At 35.3% G+C, this 7,500-nt stretch overlaps 1 protein-coding gene across 1 annotated transcript in view; it reads left to right on the top strand.

Moving 5' to 3' along the window:
* LOC114472963 (multiple epidermal growth factor-like domains protein 10) overlaps positions 1–7,500 on the top strand; it is a gene marked incomplete at its 5' end in the record, with an annotated part of 13,055 nt that overhangs the window by 4,054 nt on the left and 1,501 nt on the right. Inside the window, 7 exons of the mRNA XM_028462281.1 lie at positions 41–175; positions 2,900–3,028; positions 4,079–4,207; positions 4,304–4,432; positions 4,518–4,736; positions 5,679–5,791; positions 5,862–5,955. Coding sequence (XP_028318082.1) covers positions 41–175; positions 2,900–3,028; positions 4,079–4,207; positions 4,304–4,432; positions 4,518–4,736; positions 5,679–5,791; positions 5,862–5,955 — 948 coding nt within the window. The remainder of the gene's footprint in view (positions 1–40; positions 176–2,899; positions 3,029–4,078; positions 4,208–4,303; positions 4,433–4,517; positions 4,737–5,678; positions 5,792–5,861; positions 5,956–7,500) is intronic.

Below are 7,500 nucleotides of genomic sequence, written 5' to 3'. Positions count from 1 at the left end.
TATTAGATGTATGTGTGTGTGTGTGTGTGTGTGTGTGTAGTTTGTTCCCCAGGTTACTTTGGTCATGGCTGCAGTCTGACGTGTCCTCAGTGCGTCCACACTAATGGACCATGTCATCACGTCACAGGACAATGTGACTGTTTACCAGGATTTATGGGAACGCTGTGTAACAAGGGTGAGATAAACATTTGTTAGCATTGGTTTAAACCAGTTTGTTACATTAACTCTCCTCACAAAAGCTTTTCAAAAAGCAGACGCTAAAGATTTAAAAACGTGTTTAAAAGTAACTAATTACCTTGTCCATTAAGAAGCTTTGAAACTTATATAATACTTAATAAATTATATTCAACAGACCATGCTCATGTTTTAAAAGTGAAAACTGAATTTTTTCAGTCTTAAGAAATAAAATTGATGAGTTTCCTGATGAGATGAATAAATGTGATACAATGTAAATATGTAATAGAGTAAATCCTGTAATGAGTGTATTTCTGTGACACTGACTATGTTCACTACTTTCTTACACACTTTGGTTTGTTTTCCATTAGAATAATCATTGATTATTTTAATAAGTGTTTTGATTTGAAATGTGTATTTTTTAGCTGAATGCTACGTGGCTAATAGTGAACTGTGTGGAGGTGGCGTTGAACACACACAGTTTCTAGTCCCTCGTTGAATCCGACCCTGTTGGACGTCACGAGCAGTGAAAACTCTTACTTAACAAACAAACTCAGTGAAACATCAGCTCATTGAACAAATACAGGAGATTGAGGAGCCAGAGGGTCCGTTTAGATGATGAAGAGGAGGGTCAGCGACTTCTCTTTTTTCTGCTTCCTGTCTGAGAGGAGCTGCTAGTCTGTTGTTTTTACAGTTTGCTAATTCATCACTGTCAGGTCTATGGAGACGCTGTGTCCACGGTTGGTAAAGGATTGGCTGTGGACTCCCACCTCCTATAGATCAGGGTTAGGGCCCCCGGTGTCACCCACCAAGTCTCTCTTAGGGAAGCTAAGCTAGAACACTACAATGATGGATGCTATGCTAACAAGCATGCATGGAGCTATGGCCAGCTAGTTAAGACAGGATATTTTAGCACGGTTGTTAGCACCAGCTAGCCAAACAATTAGAAGGACTTTCTGATCTGTCTGCTCCTCGCACCTAGCTAGGTTGATGAAGGAGCAAGCAGTGGCTACAGGCAGGGCTATGGCCTCCTTCTGGACCTTGAGCTGTCCCAATCACCACTGCAAGGAGAAGACTATGGCCGTCTGCTCAGGCTGCCTGTGGTGCCATCGGCCATGTTTGGTCCAGACCTAAAAAAAAGGCTCCAGCAGGCGCAAGACGCCCGCTAGTGTGCTCGGGATATCTTAGAAATGCTCCGGCGGCTGCCCACCTTGACAGCCCCACAGCCAGACCCCCCCAGCAGGTGATCTAAGGCTACATGTGGAGTAGAACATACGTCATGCCTCTGGGATTCTTTAAGAGAAAGAACCTGGTCTTGGAGTGATGTGGTTTTTCAAGCTAGCCTTACAAAGTTGCTAGGTTAGACGACCTTTCACCCATTACAACCAGCCTTAGCGTCTGAGGGGCCGGCCTTAGCGTCTGGAGGGGCCGGCCTTAGCGTCTGGAGGGGCCGGCCTTAGCGTCTGGAGGGGCCGGCCTTAGCGTCTGGAGGGGCCGGCCAAGCCTTTGTAGCGTAGGTCATGGAGGATGTGTACATAGTGTATATTTTATAAATACTGTATTTTTATGCGCAGTAAACTTTGGTGACGGTGACTGTTCCTCAGGGATGGGTTCAAATGCAGAGGACAAATTTCATATATGTGTAACAACATATTTATGACCAATAAAGGCAAAACCTGATTTAATTTTAATTTAATTTAATTTTTAATTTAATTCAAACTACTGTATACTGATATATATATATATACTGTATACATATATACTGTATGTATATATACTGTATACTGATATATATATATATATATCAGTATACAGTATATGTATATATACTGTATACTGATATATGTATATATATCAGTATACAGTATATATGTATATATATCAGTATACAGTATACTGTATACTGATATATATGTATATATACAGTATCTATGTATATATATCAGTATACAGTATATGTATATATACAGTATACTGATATATATATATATCAGTATACTGTATACAGTATATATACATATACTGTATACAGTATACAGTATCTATGTATATATATCATTATACAGTATATATGTATATATATCAGTATGCAGTATATATCATATATATACAGTATACTGTATATATATGATATATGTATATGTATATATATGATATATATATATATATATATATATATATATATATATATATACATATACTGTATACAGTATACAGTATCTATGTATATATATCAGTATACAGTATATATGTATATATATCAGTATGCAGTATATATGTATATATATCAGTATACAGTATATATGTATATATACAGTATACTGTATATATATGATATATGTATATGTATATATATGATATATATATATATATACATATACTGTATACAGTATACTGTATATATATGATATATGTATATGTATATATATGATATATATATATATATATATATATATATACATATACTGTATACAGTATACTGTATATGTATATATACTGCCATGAGGCACCTACAGGAGTAGCGTCTGATTGGTTCCTGTACGTATGGAATATGTTGGGTAGAGAGAACGTTAATCTGTAAGATTAGAAACTATCTCTCCAGCCAAAAGTTGCTCTCTAACCTCTTCCAGTCCAGGAACCAAGAGGCCACGCCCACAGTGTGTTTTTATAGCCAATCACTACAGGTGTTGTGTCTTAAAAGCTTTGTGTGTTTTTGTGTTACCAGTGTGTCCCAGTGGTCGTTTTGGTAAGAATTGTGCGTGGAGATGTTCGTGCACTAACAATGGCACGTGTGATCACATCCATGGATCCTGTCAATGTTTCCCAGGATGGATCGGACACGACTGTTCCCAGCGTGAGTTCATGTCATCACAACATCCTCTATTTCACTGTTCCAGACATTTCATCACTTTTATCACTTTTATCACTTTTATCACATTCATCATATTCATCATATATATCATATTTATCACATTCATCATATTTATCACATTCATCATATATATCATATTTATCACATTTATCACATTCATCACTTTGTTCCTATGAATGTTCCAGCGTGTTCTCCAGGTCACTGGGGTCCACGTCTGTAATTGTCCTAACGCAGCGTTTATGACAGAGAATGTAAATGTAGCCCAGGATGGATCAGCCTCTACTGTACACAACGTTAGTCACACACACAGTGACACACACACACACACAGTGACACACACACACATAGTGACACACACACACACACACAGTGACACACACACACACACACACACACAGTGACACACACACACATAGTGACACACACACACATAGTGACACACACACACATAGTGACACACACACACACACACACACAGTGACACACCCACACATAGTGGCAGCTCTGGACCAATAGAGACAGCTTGTTTCAGCGTGAACTGAACACATGACCAATTACCATATGTATTAATAGTTAATAGTTAGTATGTGTTAATAGTTAATAGTTAGTATGTGTTAATAGTTAATAGTTAGTATGTGTTAATAGTTAATAGTTAGTATGTGTTAATAGTTAATAGTTAGTATGTGTTAATAGTTAATAGTTAATAGTTAGTATGTGTTAATAATTAATGGTTTGTATGTGTTAATAGTTAATATTTAGTATGTGTTAATAATTAATGGTTAGTATGTGTTAATAGTTAATAGTTAATATATGTTAATAGTTAATAGTAACAGGTATTATAACAGGTGAACTCCATCAAACCAGAGTCTGTAGCTTCTTCTCTGAGACCCTGGTCTACAACGTTAGATTTCCTCTTCTTGCGCTAATTTACAGGATTTAATCGGTGTATGATGGACTACGAAGCTGGCTAACGTCTTTTGAAGCTAAATCACCATGGTAACTTAGGCTAAATCACTAATTAAACTCTTTCAGGTTGTCCTCTGTCCTTCTACGGTTCCGACTGTTCTCAGATCTGTGTTTGTAAGAACGGAGCCGACTGTGACCACGTCTCTGGACGGTGCACGTGTCGGACCGGCTTCACTGGACCTCAGTGTGAACACAGTAGGTCCAACAGCTTCTGATGTGGTTCCTAATGTGGTTCCTAATGTGGTTCCTAATGTGGTTCCTAATGTGGTTCCTGACGTGCTTCACCCTCAGACTGCCCACCTGGTTCCTATGGTTACGGGTGTCGTCAGTTCTGTGACTGCTCCAATAACTCCAGCTGTGATCACATGACAGGAACATGTTACTGTAGCCCAGGATGGAAAGGAGCTCGCTGTGACCAAGGTGATCACATGATCATCACATAATGATCACATGACATGTGTTCTGTTTAAAGATGGAGGCTCTGACCTTTGACCTGTGTGTGCAGCCTCTCTGGGGGGGCCCCTCCCCCCTCTGACCAGTGCGGTTCTTCACGTGGACTCTCACCAGTTGGGGGCCATCACAGGGCTGGTGGTTCTGGTGCTGCTGCTCTTCCTCCTGCTCCTCTTCATCGTCTATAGGAGGAAACAGACGTGTAAAGAGACCAACACGCCCCCTGTGAGCTACACGCAGGCTCTAAGGGCTACTGTGGAGCACAATGTCACAGGTGGGATGAACACGTTCTCTAAGTGTTAAACTAACACTGGACGTAGTTCAGAGGAGATGTTGGTGTCACATGTTCTTTATTAATGCTCAGTGAAACATGTTCTAATGCTAACTCTTCTTTAATGCCAGGTCTTTGTGGTTCCTCAGGAGAACCAGGAAGGATTTGGGTTTTTAGATCATTGTTGAGTTCTGTGATTGATCTATAATAATATGTAACACAGAAAAATGTAACTTGTGTTTAGTGTTGATAATAATAATAATGATTAGAGAACGTTCTGTTATAATAATTATAATAATAATGATACTAATGATTATTATCATAGATAGAATAATAATAATAATGATAATAATAATAATAATAATAATAATAATAATAATGATAATGATAATAATAATAATGATTAGAGAACGTTCTGTTCAGGACGTGGTCACTGATTGAGAATCTTCACAGTTTTCTATAGTTATGATGTTCATTCAGGTTTATAGTAACATTCATTAATAGTTGTTTTATTAAGTCACTTTAAAGAAGACCCAGTATTAGAGTATTATTAGAGATATAATAATAATAATAATAATAATAATAATAATAATGATAATAATAATAATAATAATAACAATAACAATAATAATAATAATAATAATAATAATAATTATTATTATTATTATTATTATTATTATTATCATAGATAGAATAATAATAATAATAATAATAATAATAATAATAATGATAATGATAATGATAATGATAATAATAATAATAATAATAATAATAATAATAATAATAATAATAATGATTATTATCATAGATAGAATAATAATAATAATAATTATTATTATTATTATCATAGATAGAATAATAATAATAATAATAATAATAATGATTATTATCAATGAACACTTTAAATCAAAGTTCAATAACATCATGTGTTTGTTTGTTTATCAGATTCTGGTTCATCAACATTTGGTCCCACAAACTTTTTCTCCAACCCCAGCTACCACACCCTGACCCAGTGTGTGCCCCCCCTGGACCCCCTGAACCCTAACACTGATCCATATGTGAGCAGAGGAAGGTTCTTTATATTCTTTATTATTTGGTTCTGTTGGTTCATCAATGTTTGTGTTTTAGGCTCAAAAAAATCCTTTGTTGGTGAAAATGAAGAAAGTGGATCAGAAAACATGGACTGGATCACTGGATTCAGAATGGAAACAATCACAGATCGGTGGGTTTTATTCAGGGGTGAAAAGTAACCGATTACATTTACTCTCGTTTCTGTAATTGAGAAGCTTTTTTGTGTACTTTGTAAAATCTGTAATTTTACTTGTACTTAAGTCAATGTTGTTTCAAGTAACAGTACTTTGTTACATTTGAAATAGATTCTGTTGCAGAGTAAAATAAATCCCACACCTGTTTCCGTTACATAAATTACATTATTGAATTTATAGTAAAACCATATTTTTCATCAGTCCCTGGGTGTATATGGGGAGGGGGGGGGGGGGGGGGTCCTGTCTATAGATCTCTCTGGTTTCTGTAGATCCCCCCCTCCAGAGTCTCCTGTGCACCTCGTTCTCCAGCAGTGCCTGATCAGCCACTGTGTGTCTTTATACATTTGATTGTGTCCTTTTTAGAACAGCTACAGATGTTGATCAGCAGTTTTCAGTGATCATGTGATTATTATTATTATTATTATTATTATTATTATTATTATTATTATTATTATTATTATTATTATTATTATTATTATTATTATTATTCATAATATAAAACTACATTTGTAGGAGTGTCAGAATCATTTTTTCCTCCTTCATTTTTCAAATGCATCCTTCATATCTGAAATGTGTGAAATGTTCAATGTTTGATTATTTCACACTAAAGTATTAATTTCACGGAGCTGTTTTTAATTTCATCCTTCTCCTGTTGGGGGGCGGAGTTTTCCGTTTCTCATGATTTTGTGTGTACGGCAGGGTCAGAGTTGCCATGGAAACATTATCAACATAATTTTTTATAAATCCCAAACATTGTTTATAAACGAGGCTCATGAAGAATGTTAGTTGTAAATTTCTGCACTGACACAAACATTATTATCTCTCATAATTTAATAAAACAGTTTCTGCATAATCAATGTAATCTGTTCATTAGAAATACATTTGAAGTAATTAAGGACTCGTGGCCTCGCATCGAGCCACTATTATTCTCCCACGTGTCTCTTACTGTACTTTTAAGATCTGTTTTTTATTATTATTTTGCCAAATCTGAACCGATCCACACTATTGAAATATCAAAATGCTCCAGTAATAGTGAAAATGCTGCTCAGTAAATTGTGAAATGATAACACTTGTACTTTTAATGTAATATTAGATTTTATGCTTTTACTGTAAACTGCCATAACTCTGTTAATATTAGGGTTAGGGTTGTAGAGGTTTCACTCTGACAAAAAACTTTTTATGAATTTTTTAATTGAAACAGTTTTACATTAATTATGCAAATCTTAACAGATTTACACCATTTAAAGATCAAATTGTTCTGCTCCTCAGTGACAATCATAATATCTAATTTGTAGAACGATAAATCTCTTACTTTGAATGTTATTCAAGATTTTGTACAACTTTTTGTGATCATGCATTGATTGATTAGGTCTGATGGACTGTTTTTATTTTACTTTTAGCAAAACTGCTTTAATTCTACAATTTATAGCTTAAAATGTTTCTACAACCTTCTACTTTTTTTAATAATCATACTTTAAGTGGGAAGGCTTTGCATTTCCTCT

The sequence above is a fragment of the Gouania willdenowi genome, chromosome 12 (assembly GCF_900634775.1).
Source record: "Gouania willdenowi chromosome 12, fGouWil2.1, whole genome shotgun sequence".
NCBI classification, from domain to species: Eukaryota; Metazoa; Chordata; class Actinopteri; order Blenniiformes; family Gobiesocidae; genus Gouania; species Gouania willdenowi.
This window is presented reverse-complemented; position numbering and strand designations above follow the sequence as displayed.